The sequence below is a fragment of the Urocampus carinirostris genome, chromosome 15, assembly GCF_059441175.1.
Source record: "Urocampus carinirostris isolate Australia breed hairy pipefish chromosome 15, RoL_Ucar_1.0, whole genome shotgun sequence".
Lineage (NCBI taxonomy): Eukaryota > Metazoa > Chordata > Actinopteri > Syngnathiformes > Syngnathidae > Urocampus > Urocampus carinirostris.
Window position 1 is genome coordinate 9186066 of NC_142363.1, and position 26384 is coordinate 9212449.

At 39.7% G+C, this 26384-nt stretch overlaps 1 protein-coding gene across 2 annotated transcripts; it reads right to left on the reverse strand.

The window, feature by feature from the left end:
* Positions 1-261: 261 nt before the first annotated feature.
* gabra2a (gamma-aminobutyric acid type A receptor subunit alpha2a) lies at positions 262-26384 on the reverse strand. 2 transcript variants are annotated; one of them, XM_088354090.1, is made up of 10 exons: positions 26207-26384; positions 25974-26044; positions 24552-24658; positions 22382-22449; positions 15027-15247; positions 13544-13626; positions 12389-12532; positions 11632-11784; positions 6150-6352; positions 262-1472 (listed from the first exon to the last, which is right to left on the reverse strand). In XM_088354090.1, the coding sequence occupies exons 2-10, from the start codon at positions 26036-26038 to the stop codon at positions 1425-1427; spliced, it is 1092 nt and encodes a 363-aa protein (XP_088210216.1). In that variant the 5' UTR covers positions 26039-26044; positions 26207-26384; the 3' UTR covers positions 262-1424. The 2 variants fall into 2 exon arrangements, with proteins under 2 accessions (XP_088210216.1, XP_088210215.1); XM_088354089.1 differs by having other exon boundaries at positions 1436-2644.

Below are 26384 nucleotides of genomic sequence, written 5' to 3' on the forward strand. Positions count from 1 at the left end.
CCATAATTACGTTTTGTGGCACCATACTTATCCGCGTTTAATAGAAAAGTCCAGAAATTCGTTCAGTCCAAGGCATCAACGTGTTAATGCTGTGACAAATGTTCAAATGAATCATTTCAATGGACAGGGAACAGTAACTCAAAAACGTTTCGTTAACACTAAGTTGCGCCCATGTATTGGCAAAAAGTCAGAACCCGAACAGGAAGAGGACCCAGATGCATGACGTTTTCACACAAGCTTTATTTTACGGGAATGGGGCAGTCATGCGTGTGATCGCTAGGAGAAGTGAAATAGAGAAGTCAGAGGCAGACGAGATTGAGGCCGGACAGAACAGATGGGATCGATACAGGACACATGTGTAAATACCGGACGGGACATTCGGGATCGATACCGGATACAGGAGCAAGATACCAGATAGGACAAGACAGGCAGAATCGATATCGGATACTGGAGACTGGAGCAAGATACCGGGCAGAAGGAGACAGACGAGATCGATATCGGATACTGGAGACAGGAGCAAGATACCGATTTTCCACACTAAAATTCTAATTTTATGTGTGTTAATATAAATGCATGATTTTTTTGTTCTATCAAAACGAGATTAGTTAGTCATGTATTTTCTACTAAACATCATTTTGAAGTCAGGAGGTCTAGATTACCGGACATCGGCTAATCCGGATACTTAGATAACCCAGATAATTTTCCCGGTCCATTTGAATCCGGATTAACCAAATTTTACTGTAAATTGTTTATGCATTTCTGAATCAGCCAATTGCAGTTACCTCAGATTACCAAAGGAGGACGCCAAATGTCCACTATATAACATAACAATCAATCTTATTTTGAAGGAGCTACACTTTTATTAAATCATTCGCGGTCAATGATTTGAGGCTGAATTACTAAATTGGTTAAACAGACGTACTAACATTGCTTGATAGAACACAACAAAATGTTTTCAAACTTAAGTCAATCAAACATTTTAACAAGCTGGAACTTGGAGTGAGATAGATTTTCTGGAATGTTGAATGCAGTGGTAGGTGTATTGTGGAAAGTGAAAATAGTTTGACGAAGAAATAAGCAGATATTTTCTCTGGCGTGTTTGAAGCGTTAGACCCAAATCACCATTTGCTAATCATACATTTCTTTATGGTTGCGCCCAAATACCTCATCTCGGGGAGAGACGTAGTTGCTTCGGTCATCCAAATTCAGCTAAAGCGCTCGGCCGAGAGAGAATGAGCGGCCTGTGGTGATAAGGCCTTGCCCTTTTGTGATGTTTTTCCTTTGATGCAGAAATGGCATGGGCGCTTGGGGTCATAGGGTCCAGGGGAAAAAGCTAATGCGGCTTGCCGCTGCTTTTTAAAGCAATCTCGAGATGTCAGCTATTTCCAGAAGCGTTCCGTTTGAACCTGCAACGCGAATTCCTCTCAAGGCAATGTACTTGAAGCTTTCTTTATTGACAACAAAGTTCTCATCTAGACTCCAAAAGAGAACAGTTTCATACAACACGTCATAATATAGTCAGGAATAAAAGCATCTTGAAACTAAAATGTACGGCGATATAAGGAAAAATATGGGATTAACACACAATGAAAAATTGCCACTCTTTTGATTATATGCTAACACTTTAACTATTTGAAGCTTTATGACAAACACGTAAAGATATTTAGGCATGTCACTCTCCCGATAAGAACTGGGACTTTTAAAAGCTGTCCATCGGGTACGTCAAGGGACAGCCATAATTCTGTCTATCAGGGGTCATTGATACTCCATTAAAGAGGTGCATATTTCCTTCTTTTTGACATTCGGTGCATTGGTTGTCCAATAGTCCCATGGACCTGACTCCTTCTATTTTATCATCCTGTCTGTAACACGGGAAGGTGAGGGGGATCTGTATTTGTGCGTTGAAGTAGCAAGAGGGCACCTCTCTACACTATATTATAGGATACACGTAATGTATTATAGTTTGTCAGCATCAACACATGTAATTAAAGGATCATAATGTCCCTGAATATAAATGTCATTTTGGCGCTTATCTGTGAAGAACATCTGTTATTATATACAAATACATGAATGACACAGATTGCCAGAAGTCACAAATAACATAGACACTAAATTTGGGTGCAGCATTAAAATAAAACTGTGCTGTGTACAGTCCCTCAGGAACACCACAAATCATTTAGTGCTTATCATCACCCTGTCATGCGGTGCATAATATAACATTAAATAATATGAAAATAAGATCGTATTATTTTCCCTTGCATGTTAATAGTTTTTGGCTAGAAGGGGTACAAATGCAGCTGGTACAGTAAAAATAGATTACTTGATAGGAACAAGTACAATGTTATCATGTAGAATGATTGACGTCTTGAATAACTGGTTCTCTGTTGAGGTAGGTCGCCCAGTAAACGAGGTTGAAGCTACCAAATAGAACTGGGAACATGATGCGGGAAATACGGTCAATCTTGCTGACACTGTTGAAGGTTTTCTTGTGTTCCGGTTTCTTCTCCGACGAAGTTTGGCTGGGATCATTGACAGAACCCTTAGAAATCGTGGCTAATGTTGAGTCTTTTTTTATATTAGGTGCATAGTTAGCCACAGCCACGGCATAGTCGTTGTTCTTCTTAAACACAGAGGATTCTTTTTTCTAGGGGAAACATTACATCAGGTTAGACGAAGTAAATATTGTATAAAGAATTTTCATTCAGAAATAATCCCGACATCTAGTAATAGTGGATAAAAGTTGGGCAGATAAAGCTGCAGACAGTTAATTTGTCAGTTCAAACGACGTGCTGTATGCTGTGTGTCGGCGCGCAGGAATGTGTGAGCTTGTGTTGATAATGATATGTAATTCAATGCTCTATTTAGATGGACAAGATTTTGAGGATTAATACAAATATACTGACTGTTTCAAGATGAATATTTGGAAGTAATTGAAACTGAAATTACAGATGATTTGCTCTGACAGGCTGCGGTGGGATACTTTCACCCTAACTGGGAAGGCCCCATCACTCATTGGAGAAATATAGATTACTGTTTTATGACAGTGTACACTAGAGAAGTGTTTTACAACATTTTTTGAGCCAAGGCAGGCTTTAAAAAAAATTCTTGAGGACAGTGGCCTAAAAACTTTGGAATAATTATTTCCTGGCAGCAGTTTCATGTTATGTTTGAAACATAAGCTAGCATGTTGTCTAAATTGTACAATGTTTTTATGTTTTATAATTTGTGGTCACCATGGCTCAGAATGCAGGTTATTTATTTATGGTAATCATGTTGCTATAATTTTGGATTTGACTATATTTTTAAATTGTTTTTTTATAAATTAATAAAAAATAAAGTTAAAAAAGGAAGTCTTCGTTTGGCGGCCCAACAGGGATCCAAGCCAGAAACTAACTCCTCACTGTCCATCTTTTTGGTTTGTGTCCTCTCTAAGTTGCACCACATTCCCCCTGCTTTAGACTACAAAGGGCAATCAGAACATATACCTACACTAAAGTGACAAACACCCTAAAAAATACATTTTTATGCAAATGATCGCCTCAAGGCTGTGGAGACAGAGGAGCAAGCCACATCTATTTAGAGGCCTGACATAGGTGTATGCCAAAGATACAAGCTAAAGAGGTGGGTCGGTAATCATTACACTGTCTTTTCCACAACACTAGAGGGGGAAAGGCCAAAAAATGTAAAACACTGGACCTGGACAGAGACCATCTTCCTATGGAAAGAGTACTTAGAGCTTATGGGATGTTGAACAAGAAACATTCACATTTAGGATGATAGTCAAGCAACAGTCTACAACCGGGTATGGCATACTCTTCATAGTCAAGTCTGTGTATGATCTGCTGGGATTCTTTGGGATTCCGTTATACTTACCAGCAAGCGGATTTTTCAAAATCTGTGTAAGATCAAGCTTGGATGGGACGAAAAAGGACCCTAAGGGGATCGCTTATTAATCGCAGCAGTGGGCAGTAAAATAGGATGAGCTGTATGGCTTCCGTGTTGATTGATGTCTCATCCCAAGAAACTTTGGTGAGATAAAATCCACAAAACTGCACTACTTCAGCAATGTCAGTGACGTTGTTTATGGAACAGTGTCCTACATTTCATCTCACCAACCATAAAAACAAAGTACACCCCACTTTTGTGATCGGAAAGGTTGAAGCAGACCACCGTCCCAAGACTGGGACTTTCTGCTGCATTCCTTGCAACTCAAATAGACAGAATGCTGAAGTTTAAGTGGAATGATTCAGTTTTTCAAACCATACCACTGCACGCAGCAGATTTGGTATGGTAACATGTTTAAAAATGAAAAACCTTAAAAAGTCCTTGCAGCAGATGCTTTGAATCTTGTGTCAGGAATATTGCAGAGCACAAAAGGAGCAGTAGATGGCAGCAGTAAAAAATACAGCTAGAGGACTACATGAAAGATTAAAAAGACAAGCTCGCCACTCTAAGTCTTTCTGCATGGTGCGTTTTGAAGAGGAGCACATCTTTCATTAGGAAATGGCTGCTTTGAAGACGGGGTCGACAGTAAAGATCAGAATCAGTATTTACTCATTACTAATTACTTGACCCTGTTCTAGAGAACGGAGTGCTGAGGACCGGGGAAACACTGAACAGATCAGCATTGGAAGAATAATCCAGTAATTATACAGAAAGGTGGACACGTGTCCTAATTATTAATCATCTACATCCACAAGCTGAGTGGTCATGATGGTAGAAATCACATGACTTCAAGGCTGCAGTAGCATTACTGGATCTTACAAGCAGACTAATTTGCGAGGACAATCATCAAGTAGTGTCATGTATGCCAACGGCATTGTGGCAAAATAGGAGAACAGATTTTGTCTGATCTTTCCTTTGTCGGTAATCAAACCTGACATACCTCCTTTTACACATATTGGGATGGATTACTTTGGGCCCAATGAGGTGAAAAAAGGGTGTATTACTGTGAAACGGTATATTTACCTGTCTGGCCTGCCAAGCCATTAACCTAAAAGTAGTTCATTTTCTAAACACTCACTCTCGTGTTCATGCCCCTTCATAAAATAATTTGCCGAAGAGGACAAGTGAAGGAGATCAGGTCAGATGATGGCACTAAATTTGTAGGCTCCGTTCATGAGTTTGAAAAAACTCAAGATCGAGGATGCCTTATTCAGGATGGTATTTCATTAAAATTCAATCCTCCCCATAAAGCCCACCATGGTTATGTATGTGAGTGGCTAATGATAGCTTGCAAGCCCGTCTAACTTACGACAATAGACAGGATAATGAAGCTTTGCAAACAGCCTTCTGTCATGTCTGAGCAATACACGTGTAGAGCTGTTCGTTTTTCTAATTGGATGCATAAATACAAAGCTACACATGACTTCAAACAAGTAAGACTCATGCCCCTCATTTATTGGAATACCGGTACTCTTGATGGGCAGAACTACGCCCTTCTCTACATCCCCTGATGGACAGAACAACACTCGTCTCTCCAAATATTTGAATAACAACGCCCCCAAATGGACAGTTTAAAAATGCACACCATTTGTTAATACATTCGTGTCCAAACGAAAAAGTTCCGGTTCTTATCACAAAAATAATCTATTGAGATATTTTTACATATTGGTAATAAAGATTAAAATCACCAAAGCGTTTGCATGTAATGAAAACATTAATGATTTGTGTGATGATTAATGATTAATACTACATCAATGTGACGTTTATTGCTTTAATTCTGAGTATTTTATTCTGCTGTGTGTGACGAAAAGGGCCCCTTTGTCTTTGAAGGGTTGAATTTCATCCTATGATGAAAGGATATCGAAAAGCTCCGCATCTGGTTTACTCTTGCAGGTGATTGGTCAAGATTTACGACATGCCTGAGCTCAAAATAGGTAATAAAAGAACGAAACACTTTGGTACTTTCGAACTTTCACAGAAAGGCAAAGCTATTTCGAACAAAACGTCTGCGAACGACTCAACTCTAAAAACTGTCAAAATCACATTAGCCTAACCAATTAGCTGTGGTCCGGAGAAGTGGATGTTTATAAAAGATTTAAGAAAACTATGAGTCAGTTCCTAGGCATTTAATACAACAAAATCCATATTTGTTTTTCAAGTGACGTCTACAAAAATAGATTCCTTCTGGTGTGTGGGAATTATACCTTATCACGGACGATACTCTTTCCATCCCAGGCCCAACCTCGCTTTGTAAAATAGTTGACAGTGGCAAATTCAATGAGCGCAGAAAAGACAAATGCGTAGCACACAGCAATGAACCAGTCCATGGCCGTTGCGTAGGCCACTTTGGGCAATGAATTGCGAGCACTTATACTAAGAGTGGTCATTGTCAGCACTGTAGTTACACCTGCATGAAGACGGAAAAAAAAACAATCAACAAACAATGTAAATATTTTATAAATGAGAATCACATATTTGGAGACGGATCAAAATGATTCAGGGTACTGTCTGGAATCAAATATCACGATTGAAGAGAAACCCTTGTGCTGGGAGGAATGTATTTAAAATGAATTTTTATGTCAGTAGCTGGGTTTACATTGAGTATTATCAGCCCCTGCTACAGAGACAAAAAAAGCTTAAACTCTTGTGATTCAAAATATGCTGACCATTTCAAAACTTAGAAGCAATCATTCTTTTCAATGTGTCTTCAATTTAGAGCCAAAAAAAAACCTGCGTAAATGAAACTAAGGATCCTTTTTTACGCGCGATTATCACATGCAAGTCCGCACAATAGTAATTTAGACACAGAAAGAGAAGTCAAACATTTACAACTATTTCACAACGTCTAGGAATTGACCAAAGTCAATACACGGTTGAAAAAGTTGAAGAGCTGTACATTTGTCGTCTCCAAATAGCCACTTTTGGAAACGCCTAAACATACTCTTGTAAAAATGTGTGAAATTTAATGTTTAGTTTTTCTGAATGTGATCATATTTGACCAGGGACCAGGTAAAGCTTCATGCTATTGTCCCAGCTATTTTCAAGATAAGATGCCCATCCTACACTCTTGCGGGCATGTGATTGCCAAAAATCAAACAAAAAATAACCAGCGAGAATAAAAACCTTCAATTTCTGTGTGTTCCGACGTAGATTACTCAAATTTAGTAGCACTTAAAGTGGCTATTTCAGGGCCCGGTCACACAGCCATTTGCGTCTGTATCGAGGCTGAATCACGGCCAGAAATTTCTGCCTGTGAAGCAGACGCTGTTGGACGCTTTGAGATCGCCATACAGACGAGATACAGCAGTGCTTTACACGCGGTCGGAAATTCACACGCGGTTGGCCGCGCGAAAAAGTTTTGCACTGCTCAAAACTTAAGACCACGTGTTAACCACGGGCGGCACATGTGGTAAACACGAGGCAATGACGCGGAAATGACGCGGAACGACGTGCTATGGCCGCGGCCAGGGCGTGGTTACACGTGGGTAGGACGCGAAATTTCAGCGGGTAATCGTGGGTGGAGCACGGTCATAGCATGTTCTGCGCCTGTATCGCGGTGTTATTACGTGAAATTAGCGTGTTACGCGTGTGACGGTCAAACGCCTTTCTACGCGTATATGCAGCGCGATTTGCCGAGCACACGTCAGTTGTGCTCGAGACGTCAAGGGGTGAACATGGATCCCCGTCACCGTAGTGACCTCGTCTTAATCCATTTTTATTTCTTGACATTTCTTCTCATTTCATAACAAGATAATAAAATAAAAATAAAAAACTATTACAATAATAACATATTGGCTTCTTCGGTGCCATAGCTTGAAATCTTGATCTTCACGGGACTGTGTCTTGAGCGGTTATGATTTCTACAGCCCAGTGTTATGCCGAGAAATGCATCCCTGCCGAGATTTGCATCCCCTCGCTACTACAACCACTTTTACCTCGTTTTATCTCACTTTTATATCACTTTTAGGGAATGTAATGGCGAACATATAACCAAATCCACTTCGTCTTGCATTTGTTGGGAATGTTGTAACGGGTGTAATAACTTTTGTTTTATTGAAATTCCTGCTGAAATATGTGTATAGTTTTTGGTAAATCTCCTGCAATGATGAGTCCAACAGTGCCATCTGCTGGTATGGGGTGGGGTTTGGTTTTGGCTTCTGACATGTGACCGGGAGGCGGGGTTTGTTGGCAGTCTTACCAGAGAGAACTGCAATGGTAAGACACATCTTTTGGTGCTCCACAAAATAAGTTAATTTTAAACATTATAACCCCAGCTGACAAATCTCTCAACATGCACAGTAATGTGATTGATATTGTCAAGCTGTTTAGGTTTATTTTCGTTTTGTTTCTGTTTTACTAAATTATGAATTCCCCTTGTAGAGATCAAAGAGATCAAAGCCAGCAGAAAAGCTAATGTTGTGACTTATCCATTTGCAGGTAACTTGTACCCGTTTTTATACTTATTATTGTTTTTATTTCGATTTTCTCATATACATTAAAAAAGGATGATGTTGGTTAAAATTCAGACGAAAGAAAAATATGTTGAATCCATTGTAAACGTAAAAAAAATCCACTATACGATCTCTTGTTAAAAGTATCTTGTTAAAATGTAAAGATGTAAAAATGTATTGTGATATTCTAAAATGTATTTTATGTAAAGTGAAAAGAAAGCTCTTTGATATGCTTTGTTGGCAGTCTTACCAGAGAGAACTGCAATGAGATCAAAGAGATCAAAGCCAACCGAAAAGCTAATGTTGTGACATCCATTTGCAGAAACTGTAATGATAAAAACCTCATCATCCAGTCCAGCGTGAATGTGGATCTTTGGTGGGACACGTTCACCCCGGTTACAGTAATACAACATAAACCATTCCGTCTTTGTTTTTGTTGTGAACGTAATCGAACGGTAATGCACACCGTATATAAATCACTTTTGAGAACTGTTATGCACTTTACCGTAAAGCTTATTATGCAGAAATAAGCTTTACGGTAGAGTGCATAACAGTTTCAATACGAGCGATTTGAATAGAAAAAGGCAAAATAAACATGTTACCTGCTCAAAAGTGATTTGTATATGGTGTGCATTACCGTTCGATTACATTCACAACAAATACAAAGACGAAATGGTTTAAGTTGTATTACATTACCAATAAATGCAAGACGAAGTGGTTTTGGTTATATGCTCGCCATTAAATTCCCTAAAAGTGAGATAAAACGAGGTAAAAGTGGTTGTAGTAGCGAGGGGATGCAAATATCGGCAAGGATGCATTTCTCGGCATAACACCGGCTCGGCAGATTTTATACCCGTGGTCCACACGCGGAAATTACGCGATGAGGGAGCAGAACAGTTGCCGGCATCTGTTTTGCGGGCATACCACCGATGAACAGCGGGTTGGCCAATTTTGCGCATTTTCCATCGCGGGCAACCAAGGGCAAAAAAAAAATCGCAAAATTTTACCCGCGATACAGACGCAAACGGCTGTGTGACCGGGCCCTCAGTCTGAGACAAAACCTGAGGGTCTTACCTTTCAAAAGAGACTGAAACTGTCCATATTCTCCAAATGTTTCAAGAAAATCATTTAATTTATTTTGGGTACGTCTTGGGCTGGGATTTTAGGCAAATTTTACAGGATTATTAATGGGTTAATTAGAAGCGTGTGACTTTGTCTTGATCTGGTTCTTTGTTTTATTGACTATTTTTGCTTGTAAAAGATCTTAGTTTGTTAGAATCAAACTACGGTGTGTGTCGACATTTTTCCTTTAAATTTATCCATCATTATTAATATCAATGAACTGCAAAATAGATTTAAAAAAGGAAAAGTAGCTAAAATACATTGTTTTGAGAATTGCTCCTTGGTGATATTACCAGAGACAGATTAGGCTATTTTGAACTAAATATGGTCATGAATCTTCAGCCCCATCCGCTATTCAACTCGGTAACCACCAAATTAGATTATGAAACCCAAATATATATAATTTAAAGCAATTCTTCCTACAATTGAGACTTAGTGGTTATAATAGATCTGGATTAGTCATCATAATATTAAAACTTGTATTTAAGCAAAAGCTTATAAGTACCCGATGTGTGTGTGTGTGTGTGTGTGTGTGTGTGTGTGTGTGTGTGTGTGTGTGTGTGTGTGTGTGTGTGTGTGTGTGTGTGTGTGTGTTATGCGCTACTTACAGTCTCTGTAACGGTTGATTCGGTTTTCGTTAAAAAAATTCACAGTTGTAATGTAGGCCTCTATGATTGTCTTTAGCTAGGTTTCCTGTCAAGGTCTAAAATGTTAATCATTAAATTTGGTTTTGGGCGGGCGCCACGGTATCAGACCAAATCACATTAACTTGCTTTCGTTCTTCAAGAATTAACAGGAACTTCAATGACCTAACTTTGAGGACATACCTTCCTATTATCTCTTGCTTTGTTTGGATGGCCAGAAAAGTCTCTTCCTCTTCTTTTCTTCTTGTTCTTTTTTCTGCATGTCTTTTGTGGGGTCCATTGTGAATGATAGGTCTTTGTGGTGGTATCATACAGTAGGGTGTTTACAGAGCGAGAAGGGGGCACGAAAAGCAAGCTGGAATTCACACATACGTTTGCCAGGTAGAACACTTGGAGTGGCAAATAGCAGCGCGTACTGTACTGTATTTTTGACTGTATCCTGAAATGCTTTTGTAACTTGAGGCAATATTTTCCCGTTCAGGTACTTTTTAACCTAAAACTTTTGTATGTAAAGACATTTGTAATTAGAGGTACCACTGTAGGTTGTAAAGATGAGATAAAAAACGTACACTTGAGGAATTTGCCGACAAAATGCCAAAATTGTAGAACATGTTTGATACTGCGAAATGTTTTTCTCCCAACCTAAACCTCCAGACCTGACGCAAATGGCTGACGCCTTGTGTGCGCGGGGTTTTAGATAACTTTACATAGACGAATTACATTGACAAACAAAAATCCACTGTGGTTACTTCTTTATTTTTTCTTCTAAATCGGTTTCAGTCCATTACTGCTAAAAACAACTAGCATGCGTAATCTATCATAATAAAACTTTATAAATCTCTATTTCTGTTAATATGTGTGTGTGTGTGTTTGTACGTGACTTACAGTCTCTGTAACGGCTGAATCGATTTTCCTAAAAAACATTTACAATTGTAATTTGAGTGTTTTTAGCTAGGTTTCGTGTCAAGGCACTCCCAATAAAGAACACCAAAAACAATAAACATGGCCCACATTCTACTTGGACGAGGTTGTTGGGGGCCATGGTTTTTTAATAAGGTGTACGTTCCAATTAGGCATTGAACCGAGCCGGTGCGAGTATAGGTGCCGCTCATTGGTGGTGAGAGCTGGTGAGTCAGGGCGTCATTACATTTTTTGTATCCATTCGCTCTGGACGGTGCTTCTTTCACAGGCGAAGTGGGAGAATGCAATGCGGCAACCTGTTAATGGGCCGCGAATGGATATGCGTCCGAGGCAGAAAGAGTGTTGTGGCTCATAAGGAAATCACGCCAGGTCCTTTTCGAACAATCGATACTTTGGCCGAAATGGCCTCTAATGGTGTGCTTTTCTGCTTAATGTTGATAAATAGAACCTCCTTTAATAATGAAATAATCACCTCTTTTAAAATGATGAGTTCCTATGGATATCTCTCATGACAGTTGCGAGTGCTGGACCAACATAAACTTACTCACCAAATACAGTTCTGGCTGGAACGGACTCTCGATTAAGCCAGAAGGAGACCTGCGAGAGGATTACTGTCATGATACAGGGCAAATATGTCTGTATCACAAAATAGCCTATTTTCCTCTTCAGGTGGAAGTGGGCAGTCATGATGGTGTATTCACCTAAGGACAGTATAAAACACCTGTATCACAATGATATTTTAAAACAAATATTGTACTAGGATCATTATTACAGCAGCATTACTGCATTTATCAGCAGGCATTGTCTTTAGTGTACAAGGCAGATTTTCTTGAAAAATGTGCAGTAAAACAGTCAGCGGTGGTCATTGAACTATTTTAACAATCTGGTCAAAAGTTCTCAATTTAGAATTCCTTTTGAATCAGAATTAGTGTTTTTTCCCCGTGCAGGTTTTCTATCTGATATGTCAGTGTTTACTATTAGGTGTGGACTGAGAATTTCTGTATTGATGCAGTCCACCTAAATATTCGGTAGTATTGATCCATGCCAGTCGGATACTTTTTGTTTGGAAATGTCATTATAAATGAACCCCTCCCAGCTTGGTTTGCTAATGATCATGTGAGTCTGTAATGGCAAACCTCTATAATGTACAGATTTGTGGCCCTTTTGGCAAATGAGTCCAACTGTCCACATGTCAGGCCTGAATGTGTTTCAAGGGTGTGTTTCCCCACCCTATTTTGAAGTCACATGGGTTAAACTGGATTTAATGTGATGATCAAAAAAGACAAAACAAAATATTGTTCATACCAGTGCTAGATTGAATTGTCTCCTTTCCAACAGTTTGGCCCACCAAATCATACTGATTGAGTCTTGAGCCATCAGCTGCTACATCCACTGACTGGGAGGCGTTGCGAGTCCAAATGTAGGTAACTTCGGATTTTGTGTACGCGTCTGAAGCAAAAAGAAATGGTAGTGTTACTTCTTAAAACTCACTTCCAGCAAACACAGTTGTTTGACATCACTCAACAAAGCATTAAATGTGTGTCACAACTATGCAAGCGTACCATAAAAATACAAATGAAGACCCAGGCTACTAAACGATTTCTGATTGGCTGTTAACTCTCCAATCACAAAAAAAGCTTGGTGTCGGGTTCCTGCACTCAGTTGCCTGTTTAATTGTGGGTTCCCTCTCTTTCTCTCTTTACTTTGCCTCTCGACCTGACCTTATTTGGTCACTCACCCTGGTGCAATTTGTCTCCTTAAAGCTGCAGTCACATGTTTCAATTTCCCTCCTATACCGACTAGCCCTTGTCACTATTTTAACACTCAGTCGCCTTTGCACTCTGCTAGTCTGTCTTCCATGTCACGTTCCAAGCATACTCGTCTCAGCCGTTTGTTATTCCAGTGTACCAACCCTTCCTTGCCATTCCGGGTCACGGGTACTGCCTGACCAACCCCTGGTCTGTCGTCTGTGCTGCTCGTGTTTATTGGAACACTGACCTCTCCCCGGCTTCTTGGATCATGAGTGTTGCCTAACTGACTTACCATGCTTACCTGTCTGAACAAAACTTTTTTTTACTAATCTGTGTTTTCGCTCTTTGCTTCCGCACCATGCCAAGTGGATTCTTGACATGGGTAGCTACTGCCTAAAGTAAATTGCATGTCAAATACTATATATATATATATATTATATTGAATATGGTGCTACCTACAGTATAACGATGATGGAAATCCACCACAACTAGTGGTTAGTTTCTGTTATTAAAAAAAAAAACATTGTCACGTTCCATTCATTGATTTCAAACAACACTGAATATCTTACAATATCATCCACATCATAGCGTAAGAGAAACAACATAACACAGGTGGATTTCATAAGGCTTGCTGAAACGGATGCTAGGCAACACATCATGTGACAAGTATTGTGAAACAGTTAAGTATGACGGTGTTTTTAAGACTTACAGCTGCCGAACTTGAGAGGACATGAGTGAGAATCCATGGGAAAGTCTTCCAAGTGCATGGGGCATTCAGCCTGAACTGTTAGCCTGAAGATAAAAGACAGAGCATCGATGTGGTGCAATGTTGACCAGAAAATGGGAAAGGGGGATGAGTAATTGAATTCAGTTGGGGGTTAGGTGTTTTTTGTGTCATGATCCGGCACCTGCAGTCCCTACCCTTCTCCAAATGATGGGAGCATTGTCCCATTTTCCAGTCACCCTCTCCACTCCCCTGTCCACGTGCTTCCAATCATCTTTGGCCACCATCTGCAACGAATACTCTGGTCTCGCACTCCATGTTGCTGAACATCTACGCTCTTCTTCCCAATACTTTTTTTGCCGGGTATTCTCCTTGAGATATTTTTCAAATATTCTTTCCAGACTTTCACCCCCCTCAAGACAACTTCCTCAAATTCTTCGCCAGGCCGTTCGCACTCTCAGTAGTGTCAATTTTTGTTGAATAAAAACCCACTAGTTGGGGTTTGATCACATTCCTATTTTTCTGATTCTTGCGTTCTGCATTTAGATCTGTCTGATAAATACATGAAACGTTGTGGGTTTTTGATTGCATGACAGAATACCACCACATCTCTTGGTCAAATACTACACACTGTGCCTTTAACTTTCTTATAAGGCGGGGCACTCAAACTATCATCCAAAGGGTCGCAAATGTCCCCGGGCCACAAGTTTGAAACCTCTGGCTTACATCACTGACATTATTGGCCAATGATGTTGCTGTTCATTGACATCCACACCCTAAGGCCGATCTGCTTTTGTAATCTGAGATATGAGAAAAAGAAAGAACTCCAGGAAGGGCTTTTAAAGGAGGTTGGAATTTTTTATCTGAGGTTTGCACTCTCTCCCTTGTTCTCCTTGGAAGTTCAAAATTCACTGATGTATTTTCTCCTGATTTTGAATGTCTAGTCAAATTTATATTTCTCAAAACCGCAGTATTAATCAGAAGAGGTTTGTCAACATTCTTGCTTCCGAATGACAATGTTTTTTGTTCCTTGTCATTTATGCAAAGCACCCATTGAGGTAGGCTACCATCTAACTCGCTGTTACGCTCAGATAAGATAAAATACAACAACCTACCCCTCACACCATGCCTGTGTACCTTTGCCTTGTTTGAACCCACCAAAGCTGTGTTAATTTATTCACTTAAATTCTTTTTTTTCTGCACGGCCAAATTAAAATTCTGAAATGCAGCGAAAATGCAGCAGCTACACCGCTCTAGCATGCTTGCCATGTTCATCAAATTGACAAACATGATAGGTCAGATTTGCCTTAGAGCAAAATCAAAACAGTGGCTATTTCCATGCCAGGCCTACAGGCAACTGTCAACAAAATGGGACCCCATGTGTTCAGAATCATCTGTCAAACTCAACCATCTGGTATTATCAATACAAACACCTCAAAAACATGTATTCATTATTCTTGAAAGTCACCTCATAGTATACAGCAGTGTCCCATCTTCCATAATCCGCAGTAGTTTGTTAGGCATTGTCATGTTATGTGCCACTGACTTCTTGCCATTGTGGAAGAAGGTATCAGGAGTCCAGATTTTACTGGCCATTAAATTGTTGAGGGGCAGAATGTTCATTGGACCATGGAATTTTAATCGTTCATCTTTCCAACTCTGACGGAAGAAAACATCTACAGTGTATTCCTAGAAGAAGAAAAAATACGTAGTTAAGTTTTAACTCCAAATAATCAATACCAGTAAAATCACAGTTTGGGACAATGACAGATGTGTTTATAACAAGCTTTTAGGATGGAGCACTGGTTAGGGTTTTGGTTGTGTATAAGGGTAGAATTTTGTTTTGGGATAGGGTTATATTTGAAAAATCCAGATCACCAGTACCTTAACACAGAGGTAGGCAATCCAGTCCTTGAGAGCCACATGTCCTGTATGAAAAACCTCCATAATCATGCAGGAAAAAAATCCTGAAGGCTAGGTTTAAAGCATGGCTTAAGGTGTTAGTAGGGTTAAATTTGGATCTTGGGTTATAACACTGGGGTTAGAGCATGTTAAAAAATTGGAGCTACGGTAATGATTTTGGGCTTAGCGTGGTTTAGGGTTTTGATTAAAGCTAGATAGACAAAAACTACGTTTTTCAAGGCCGGCCGAATTACCAATCTCGATTTTATTGATCAGTTATTGCGACAGGCTTTGTGTCAAAAATTAAACTTGATCATTAGAATAGCCTTGCCTGGTGTGGCAATTTACATGCTTCATGTCTGATATAAATGCACTGATCATATTTCTCTTTTCACAAACACTCCACGCACAGAGTGAATTTCTCATGCAAGATCGAATACGCAAATGTACGTTGTCCTGCTGTCCCCACTTGACTGATGATGACGCCTAGATGATGGCTTGTTTTTCAGGCTCAGCCGTTGTTGAAGCAAGTGCCATCTTGGATTTACATCAGGGGTGTCAAAGTGAAACTCACAGGGAGCTAATCTCAAAGCAAACCCTGACGGACAACGTGCACGCATGCTTCCACATTCACAACTGATAAGGATACTAACTTCTGGTCACTGTTTCAAAGCACCACAATCCCATCCAAACCTGTAAAATACACCCAAACTGGCTAAAAATGTCATGTCCTATATACCCCTTATACCACAACAATAAAACAACCGTAATACTACAGAAATACTAAAAAATACAAATAAATATATCCACGGTAAAACTACAAAACTAGATATCAAATTTAGCGCATAAAACAGTAACCTTATTCATTTTTTTGCTTTCATTCTGAGGTAATCTATTTAAAAACAAGTATAAATAAATATAACCTGTAGATGTGTGCATGTACACTCATTAATAAATGGAAGAACTTGGATAGGTCTCCAGGATTGGCCCCATGGCCAGATTTTTTTAACCGAATGTGGCCTCTGACTTCAAATATTTGCCCACCCCTGGGTTAGAAATATTCAGAACCAGTTGGCTACTCGGGTATTATTTAGGGGCTACCTGCACCACGTAGCAGACCCCTGCAATAGAGAAATAGGAAACAATGACTAGGGTCTGGACTGAGAGCAGCAGGCTTCATCCAATCTGGCAAAGAGCTCAAAGGTGTGAGGGAATGTGTATGACAGCAAAGCCATCAAAGGTAGAGAGACATTGGATTGGAAGAGGTGGAGTGAAATTATCCCTTGCAAGTTTGATGAGGATGGAGAATGAATTAAACATACATCTTTCTATATTTTGAAGAAGCCATCTCCATTATCGTCACTACCATTTCTCCATCTATGCCATTTGCCGTCCACCTTTGAGAGTAGTCAGGTGGGGAGGAGGTGTGGTTTCGATCTTGATGGAAAACTGAAGAATGCTTTTAAGGCATGAATAAGTCTGTTTGAAAGATGGAATAAAATATAATGCGGAAAAGTGGACGACGGGTGCGTGTTGCACTCATGTCTGGGCTCTTGAGGACAAACCAAAATAATACATATTAATATATGAAAAAAAGCTTTTGAGTTTGAAAAAGGCTCTTTCAAATGTGTTTTACTTGTTCCTTTGAGTGGGAGTGGCAATAAACCCTCCTCTTGTGTTAGGGTCCCCACCGACCCGTTTTGGATTTGAAATGCATACAAAGACCACATGCATTTGTTTATTGCACCAAGGGTTCTTGACTTTGTTAGGAACGCCTTTTTTAAGAAAATAACACTAACAGAAAAAAATGTCAGTACATTATAAAATGTTCTAGATGAAATTGTTTCAATTTTATTGTTTGCTTCAATTTTGGTCGGGCTATAAAGACAAGTTTATTAGTTAACATAGTGACAACAGGCCGCTCTCCCACTAATGTGAGCTTGGGGGTATTCTCATTTTTCAGTTTTTCCAATAAATCTGCATAAAAACAAAACGAACACTTCTATATTAAACTGTTGATCCAGGTCAACATTGTTGTAGAACACAAATATAATAACGTAAGATATGAATGGCCAATTCTGTATAGTGCTGGCTTTGAAGAGTATTTTGGGGAAACAATGTCACTTCAGACTCTTCAGATGAAAGTACCGTATGTCCGCACCATAAGGTGCACCTAAAAGTCTTTTTTTTTTTTTTTTTTTTTTCCAAAACTGATCATGCGCGTTATAATATATGGATCAATATTGAGTTGCAAGGTCTTGCAACTAAGGCAAGCAGCCGCTGACTCGATTTTCCCCTGTAGGAGAAGTAGTTCATCAATGGTATGTTGGTGAATGCTGGGATATATATACCGGTGTTTAATTTCCTAACCAATGTGTCAACAATGATTTGAATCTGTCACTATTGGTTAAAGTTATTCGTAGGTAAAGAAGGTGGGTCAGACTGATCTTGATGTTTCTGTGATGAGGTTTTTTTTTAATTCAATTCAATTCATTTCAAAGTGTTTATTGTCATATGCACAGTAAAGAACAACGTTTCTTTGCACGAATAAATTCTTGCTTTGCTGTACACACCGTTGCCAGTGGAAAAGAAAATAGAAACTAAGAAACGGTTGGCGTTTCTTGAATCCCAAGAGTTTAACCTTCCTAAGGGCCCGGTCACACAGCCTTTTGCGTCTGTATCGCGGGTAAAATTTTGCGTTTTTTTTTTTTTTTTTGCCCGTGGTTGCCCGTGGTTGCCCGCGGTAGAAAATGCGCAAAATTGGCCAACCCGCTGTTCATCCGTGGTATGCCCGCAAACCAGACGCCGGCGACTGTTCCGCTTCCTCATCGCGTCAGTTCCACGTCCTTTCCGCGTGTGGACCACGGGTATAAAAGCTGCCGAGCCGGGCTGTAGAAATCATAACCGCTCAAGACACAGTCCCGTGAAGATCAAGATTTCAAGCTATGGCACCGAAGAAGAAGCCAATATGTTATTATTGTAATAGTTTTTCATTTTTATTTTATTATCTTGTTATGAAATGAAAAGAAATGTCAAGAAATAAAACTGGATTAAGACGAGGTCACTACGGTGACGGGGATCCATGTTCACCCCTTGACGTCTCGAGCACAACTGACGTGTGCTCGGCAAATCGCGCTGAATATACGCGGAGAAAGGCGTTTGACCGCCACACGCGTTACACACGCTAATTCACGTGATAACGCCGCGATACAGGCGCAGAACAAACGTGCTATGACCGTGCTCCACCCGCGATTACCCGCTAAAATTCCGCGTCCTACCCGCGTTTAACCACGCCCTGGCCGCGGCTGTAGCACGTCGTTCAGCGTCTGTACCGCGTCATATCCGCGTGTGTACCACGTGTGCCACCCGCGGTTACCCGTGGTCTAAAGTTTTGAGCAGCCGCGCGTGAATTTCTTGCCGCGTGTAAAGCACGGCTGTATCTCGTCTGTATCGCGATCTCAAAGCGTCCAACAGCGTCTGCTTCACGGGCAGAAATTTCTGGTCGTGATTCAGCCGCGATACAGACGCAAACGGCTGTGTGACCGGGCCCTAATGATATGTGGAATGACACATTTGAGTGATTGGTGACATCGTACAGACACTGTGTCCGTACGTGTCTGAGACATGTATTTCCTTCTTTGCGAGCCGTCGGAATGTGAAGGGGTTAATAAGTTTGACTGAACTATCTGACTGCTTTGTTGACGTTCCCTCTGTAGCGCCTTAAAGTCTGGTGCGCCTCATAGTGCACAAAATACGGCAATCCAGGGGAGTACGGCATCAAAATCTGGGAAGCCTGTGATGCCACAATCAACTACACCTGGAATTTACAGATTTACACTGGTAAAGCTGTATGTGGCATCACCAGGAAAAAACAGGGAAAACATGTATTATTATTACGTATACTAACGTATAGATTATATTACAAGATGGGGGGATGAAATAAATATCAAGCAGATGTGTTGTAATACCTCTCAATAATGGTCAGGTAACAAAAAACCCTTTCATTTATTTAGACATATATCTTGATGTTAATTTAACCATGGTTTAAAATCGAAAAAAAAGGCCCTGAGGCCCACACCAGAAAAGATAAAGCAATTATTTTCTGGAAAAGCAATCCCAACAAGGTGACCGAGAGATCTGAAAAAAAAGGTGATGCTTGTACTATATTTTACAGCTGAATTAAGTTTCGGGTCATCACCAACCCGCGAACAATGGAGCGTGTTACCTAAAAGCTAACGCAAAAAGAGGGTAAAAGGCATGACATCTTCTTTTTTTTATTTGCTGTTTGCAGGGTTGGGTAGGGTTACTTTAACTTGATTACTTCCAATTACTTTTGGATTACTCCAATACCAAATAGGCTAATAAAAGACAAAAGAAGCTAAATATGACTCACAACACGTGGTAAGCTTTCTCTCCTGGCTTTGATCTCTTTGATCTCCGGCAAAACTAACATAAAATGCGACAGAAACAAAATGAAAATAAATCCAAACAGCTTGCCAACATCATTTTTGCCGTTTCATGTAGTCCGTTACTCCCCAAGCCTGCACAAAAGTTAGTAATTTTATTCATATTTAGTTTCTTTTTTCTTTTATTAGCATATTTGGTATTGGAGTAATCCAAAAGTAATTGAAAGTAATCAAGTAAAATTAACCCTACCCAACCCTGGCTGTTTGTATCCATCAAACTGTGGCTGTTTATGAAATGATTTACTGCAACCATTAGTGTTGGGTCTAATGCATTACTGTATTTTATGAGGCGCATCTGAAAACACAAATCGTGCCTTATGTGCATACAAAATTTGAAATGTGTTACTATATTTGTGCAGTGATTGATCAAAAAATGTCACCATATTTGTGCAAAAAAAATATTAAATCTTACAAAATTACAAGTACTGTATAACAATGTCAACATGGCAACTAAAATACCTTCCATTACAAAATATTTAAAAAGTAAAGTCAGCGTTGCAAATGAAGTGTAAACAAGGTATACCCAAAAACCTTAAATTGATCAGAAATTTGTAGATGCAGCTTACAATACTGTGTGCCTTATATGCGGCCAAATTTGGAAATGCTTTATGGTATTTGTGCAATTATTGATCAGTCGATATTTCATTGCGGACCACAATTGCATAACAATGGTGACAATGAGGAATGAACCAAAAAGCAATGGTAAGGACACTGAGTTGTCACAACCAAGCCACGGAGGACATGGATGGTTGTTCACAATTGCATTACATTGAATTCAATGGGAATTGAACACGGATCGCAGCAGGAAAGAAGTCGGTTCGTATCCACTAGACAGGGGGTCGAGAACTTTTTGATCCAAAAAGCCATGATGGCAAATATATATTTTTTAATTTTATTTTTTGGGGGGGAAGAAAGAGCCAAACCATATATTTTAAGACAAAATCCAATAAACCGCCAAACCTGCTCTCCAGACAAAAGCTAATTCTTCAGCACATTTTATTTCACTGTGAGATGTTTGATGGTTTTATAAAATATATTAAATGACAATAATGCCCGAGCCAGTGCCCCATGTCAATAAATATATAGACTACTTAACATTCTCTCCCCCCTGCTTAAAATTGCCGAGGTTTGTTTTGACCGTCATTTTTGTTTCAAAACAAGGTGCAAGCAAAGTTATTTTGTAAAAATGTCACAAAATAATGCACACAGGGATAACATCTTATTTATTTTCACTGCAGACGGCGCTGGCCAAGAAGGGGAAGGAGTGCGCGTTTCCTGTTTATAGATTTGCCCATTCCCACTGCTCACCCAATCAAGAAGTCCCAGGTGCTGTGCTAAAGCTTTTGGGTGTTTAAAGTTTGTTTTTTAGCTATCTATCATCATGTAAGTGGGGAGGGGGGCACGTGGGTTATACAGGAACAAAAAATTTCTCGCTTTCTATCCTTATCTCTCTTGACATCTCTCATTATTTGTCATCAGCTCTCTCGCATCTCATTTCGTTCTCTTCATCTTTGTGTCATATATTTTTATTTATTTCTCCAAGCTCCATCCATCATCCCCTTTCGTCTCTCTTTATGTCTCTCTTTATATCTCTCTCTTGTCATTTCTCTCTTCATATCTCTCTCGTCATCTCTCTTTTGTCATCTATCATGTCAGCACTCTCATTTCTCAAATTATATTCTAAAAATAGCGTGATAGTAAGATAAGACCTAATGCCTGTTTCATGTGTCGAATTCCTAGTGGTCTAGTGCAGTGTTTCTCAACTTGTGGGTTGGTACCCTAAAGTGGTTTTTAGTGGGCCGCAGGCATTTGCCCTGGCAAAATAATGCTAAGAAGAAGGAAAAGGGGTAGGAGCAATTACACAGTATATGGTCTTTTGTTCCTGTTCAGTTAATTGATGAGGGACCTTATCATTTTATTGTGATTTTATTTATTTTGTTTCATTTTTCCTAATCATAAAAACAGCAAGGACATGCAGCCCGCAAGGACAGGGTTGCCACCTCTGCTTAGGGAGGTGTAATGCATGTGAGACAGTTTATTATGGATAAACAAGTCTAAAGAGTTGGGTTTTGAGTCAGAATCTGAAAGTGCACAGGGTGGCGAAATGCCAGAGCTCAGGTGGAAATGAGTTTGGGGTTTTTGGGTGCGCCTTATAGTCTGTAAAATGCAGTAATAAAAATTCACTACATACAATAAAAACTATTTGTGTTCTACAACAATGTTGACCTAGATCAACAGTTTCATATAGAAAAAGGGTGCAAGAAGCTCAGAGCAAGCATACACTCAAATAAGTATGGCCGTAGCCTCACCGATCCCCCAGAACTGTAAGGTAGACCTACATATACGTGCAAACACGTTTAAAGCTTTCATTTATTTGTACGCATTGATCCATAAGAAAACCCCCCTTCATTAATGAAGGGACAACTAAACAGGACATGGAGAAGTAGGCACATACCATGTCTGTATCTGACACTGGTCCGAAGCTGGTCACGTAGATATCAGTCTTGACTTCTGTTGCACGATCTGTACAGAAATACCGTGAAAGAGAAAGTAGTGCATTAAAAATGCCAGAACAGAAAGGATTTTGCTCATTTGTGTCAGCGGTGGCTCAAGCCGCAGGACAGTTAATATGCAACGCTAATTATTTTGTTGTATTATTGAACGTTATCAAATCTATAAAGGTTTTTATCCCATATGAATTCACTTATCTGTTTCAAGTAAAATAGGAAAATGTATATATATAAAATGAGCAGAATAGTCTGCCAGTAGAACAAAAACAATTTGCTTACTAAATTTGTACTTCTTTATTTTCTACTAAAATAAGAAAAATAATGTGCAAGTGGAAAAACATTTTTATTATGCTCCTTCTACTGCTTGACAGCATTCCTGACAGCGGGCGTCTAACGACAGGTTTGGTGGTTGCAGCCACTACAAGCAAGAACCACTTTATGGTCATAGCTCTAATCGGTGGCCTCGAGAAGGGCGGCACAGAACATGGTCTACCCAGACAGACTGTCTCCCACCTCTCCCAAGACATTGACAAAGTTTTGCCATAGGTCAAAATTGAAACTCTTTTCATGTTAGATACTGTCAGACCTTCCTAACAGACCTTCAGATACTGACCACTTTACAGCTGCTGGTCAGATCAACTGCCTTAACAATGAAGGCATGGAACATGGTCCACTCGGAATCAATGAGTTCTGGTGGAAGTGGGATTTAAAACTCCATCTGAAAATAAATTCAGGTACACATTTCCACTAGACCCTCACAACACACTTGGGTCTGCTAGGTTGAATCGGCATCTTCCAACACCATCGGAGCTTACTCACAACCAGGTAGTTATCATTTGACAGCTCCGCCCCTCTTTTTACCCAAATACCAAAAACGTATGACCACAACTACATATTGGATTATCCCACCCGGGTTTACCCTGTCCAGGTGCCGAGTGCACATATGGGCTCTTATCTTTATGCATGGAGTTCAGTATGAACAAGCTGTGACAAGCACAGAAGTCCAATAACAAAACACCATAAACGGTTTGGATCGGGGTGGCCGTTCTGCCAATCACGCCACTTCAAATCTCACAGTCACCTAAATCATCTATAGCCACAACCAAATCACGGTTGCATTACAGTTAGAAAAATATACAAAATAAAGACTAATAAATAAAAAAATATAAAGTGCTCAACTTTAATATAAAGTATTTACATCTGAAATAAAAACTACAGAACCGGAATATCTCACCTAAAACTAACAAGTCAACATGACAACTAAAATAACTTCCATTTGCAAGTTATGGAAATATGATCAAGAGTAAATAAAGTCAACGGTACATTGTAAAAACATCCAACAGTACAACAATAAAGTTAGAATACTTCTTCTGCAAATAAAATACTTTTACTGTCCAAACTGTTTTAGAACCATAAGAATAGTCAAGAACATCTAAGAGAAAATTCCTCTTGCCCAGAAAATAACAGGTTAAAATAGCATCCATACAAACATTAAATGACCACCTAATCCTATTGTAATTTGATTTTATGGCCTAAGGGTCTATGGCTTATATGTGACACCTAAAAATATTTATGGTCACAAGTTTGGATGGAAAATAAGCAAATTTAATTTGGTGTAGGTCACAAATTTGACCACAAGAGGGAGTTTGTCAGCCGTGATGCTGATGACGTCAAACAACAGAACCCGTGGTGAGGCGAGCCGTGGAGAGCTGGAACCATGTGGGGATGAAGAGGCATATAAAAGATGCTATGATAAACATTGGCATCTGAGATCTAAAGTCAAGGGGTGCTGGCCCATCGGCATAAATCTTGCTTTCCCTGCCCCCCATGCCCCTCTTGCGTGCAGTCGCGAGAGCAGTGCGGTCATTGTGGAAAGAACTTCGTGCTTTTTGGTTTTTATTATTTACATTGAATGGCCATTCGGCTTCAATCGTGGCTGTCCCAAGTGTTCCTTAATTAATGGTGCAGGGAGCATCAATTTTTTTATATGATCTTTTTAATTTAATCAAATTTTTTTCGGCAAAAGAGTGAACCAGCAAAGGGGTCTCTGTATATTCCCAAGAGTTGGACCTAAATCCCATTATATAAAATTTGACACAAGGCAAAGAAGCTTACCACCCAAACCTGGCCTCAGCCTGTTGTCGTAGCCATCTAAGAGACTGTCCAGAATCTTGGTGAACGTTGTGATGTCTTTGCGTGTTGCATTGGAATCTGCTTTGGACCTATCATTAAGGGAGACATAATACGCTCAATTAAGTTTTTGCAGCTTTTGGTGATTTTAAAATGAAAATTCCTTACAAAAAAAAGACTTTGTGCTGTTCTGCTCCAATCGCCTCCAATTGCCTGGCCCTAACAAGCCCCTTCCATCAACGTTGGGACTCTTCACCTTAAGTTTGTTTTCTCATTGTTGCTCTTTATTAGTTATACAATCAAGAAGTTCATATAAATAATGTAATTATAGGGAAGTACTTAAAAGTTAATACGAACATCACTGGAAAAAAAATCTTAAAGATGCCAGAGATTTTCATTGAATTATTTGTTATTGCAACATCCATTGCAGCCTGGTCATCCTGGAAGGGGGATTACCTCATGTGCAGTCCCCTCTCTCAAGGTTTCTTCATTTTCCTCATAATGACGTTTTTGAGTTTTTCCTTGCTCTCATGTAGGTTTAAGATCAGGGGATGATGTAATAGTAGTCTGTAGTTTGCAATAATCTGTGGTCTGTTCAGCCCTTTGTGATTAAGGGCTATACAAATAAACGTGACTTGACTTGAATATTTGAAACTCGCACCAAGAACCGAGTGGAGAACGTGACTGGTTGCCCTGTCTTGGAGAGGTTGGTGCAGAAATACAGATTTGTTCAGTAGCAAAGGTCTTTATACGGTCAGGGTACCGACCGGGGATGTCCAGTAGCGAGACAACAATCATGGTTCAATATACAGCCGAGGGGTCAGAGGTCCAGTAAACTCTATCAGCAAAGGTGACAGTCCAAGAGTTTTTCAGGGGTAGAGCTAAAATCAAGCAAAAAAAACAGCCCGAACAAATAACTTGATTTAAGGGACCAAGCCCTCGGGGACCAGGTTGCCCAACTCTGGTCTACATCACAATAGCTTTTGTTCTTAATGGGATGGGGCATCACAAATGCAACAAAGGTACATAATTTACCCCCTAAAGAAAGTTGAGTAGCCTAAATACCGGTACTGAAAATAGCTAACCCGTGCAGGGTCATTGTGATTTTCTAGTAAATTTATGTTTTTTAATGGCTGACTGAGTATAATCTAGTTTACTTCCAATAATGAACCAGGTAATAACATAATAACAGGTCATTTCAGAAACTCATGCAAACTGGTCGCTCTTTGTGCTAATTCGTAACAAGAAGTAGCTCTAAACTTAAAAAAGTTTGGAGACCTTTAAACTAAAACATTTGGGGTGTTAAGGAAAAAACTTGTGTAACTTTTAGTTCAATATTGAAGATGTATTTGTTTTTTCATTCCTAAGAATAATGATAGTTGCAGTCATCTGTGACCTGTAACTTACCGTGTGTGAAGCGCAATTATGTTGACCAAGACGGTCATGAAGTATAAGCACCATTGTCCTCTCATTGTTAACTGTTAAAGAAACAACAGGAAAGAAAAAGCATATGAAGGAATGGGAAACTACTCCATGACTACAACCTTTCACCACGATGTGTCTTGAACATCAAACCCAACAGTTAATGCTTAATATTAAACTATGTGTCGTGCATCAATTATTATATTATAGTTGCCTACCTGATAGGCTACAGGTGTCAACTGTAGATAACAAACTGTAGGGGAAGATATCCAAACCAAGTTAAGGAAAGCATCGGTCAGAAGGAAAACCAGTCAGAAAAAAAGAAGACGAGTCGGCACTGTGCACACATGCCTGCTTATGAGTGATGCAGATTCTCATCTGCACCTAACCTGACTG

Coding starts and splice junctions, on each gene's coding strand:
- gabra2a (XM_088354089.1), bottom strand. CDS start 26,038: ATGAGAGGACAATGGTGCTTATACTTCATGACCGTCTTGGTCAACATA. Junction 24,659..25,973: donor ATAATTGCGCTTCACACACG/GTAAGTTACAGG, acceptor CCTTAATGATAG/GTCCAAAGCAGATTCCAATG. Junction 11,785..12,388: donor GACAATTCAATCTAGCACTG/GTATGAACAATA, acceptor TACTGTCCTTAG/GTGAATACACCATCATGACT.